We start from the raw sequence: 370 nt of genomic DNA on the forward strand, positions 1-370 counted from the left end.
GACAATTCCAATTGTATTTTTTTTTTACAACTATAATATCAATAAGAAATATTCCAATGAAGATTCCAATTTCCTCTCCTTTCATGAGGGTTTACACGAGCTTTTACTCTATAATAAGGACCATCATCACTTGCGAAGTCCCAGTTGCTTGTGGACCAGGTCGGTGCTCGGGTCGTACTCCGCCTGGTAGAAGTTTCCCGCAGACAGTCGCAGGTTGTACTTCGCGGCGAATTTACGGATGCTGAAGCTGCGGCGGTGGTCGGCTGTGGGGGGAATGGGGGGGGGAGGCTAAGTTAATATGAAAGTTTGGGGGATTCTATCTATAAATTAGAGGTCTTATAAAAATTCGCGGAGCTGTGACGTTTTATCT

At 44.6% G+C, this 370-nt stretch overlaps 1 protein-coding gene across 1 annotated transcript in view; it reads right to left on the reverse strand.

The window, feature by feature from the left end:
- The window catches only part of LOC119590716 (protein D2-like), a gene marked incomplete in the record, with an annotated part of 10,947 nt that continues 10,577 nt past the window's right edge, over positions 1-370 (reverse strand). Inside the window, 1 exon segment of the mRNA XM_037939405.1 lies at positions 1-263. Within this exon segment, the coding sequence (XP_037795333.1) occupies positions 127-263 (137 nt within the window).

Source organism: Penaeus monodon, chromosome 27 (assembly GCF_015228065.2).
Source record: "Penaeus monodon isolate SGIC_2016 chromosome 27, NSTDA_Pmon_1, whole genome shotgun sequence".
Classification (NCBI taxonomy): domain Eukaryota; kingdom Metazoa; phylum Arthropoda; class Malacostraca; order Decapoda; family Penaeidae; genus Penaeus; species Penaeus monodon.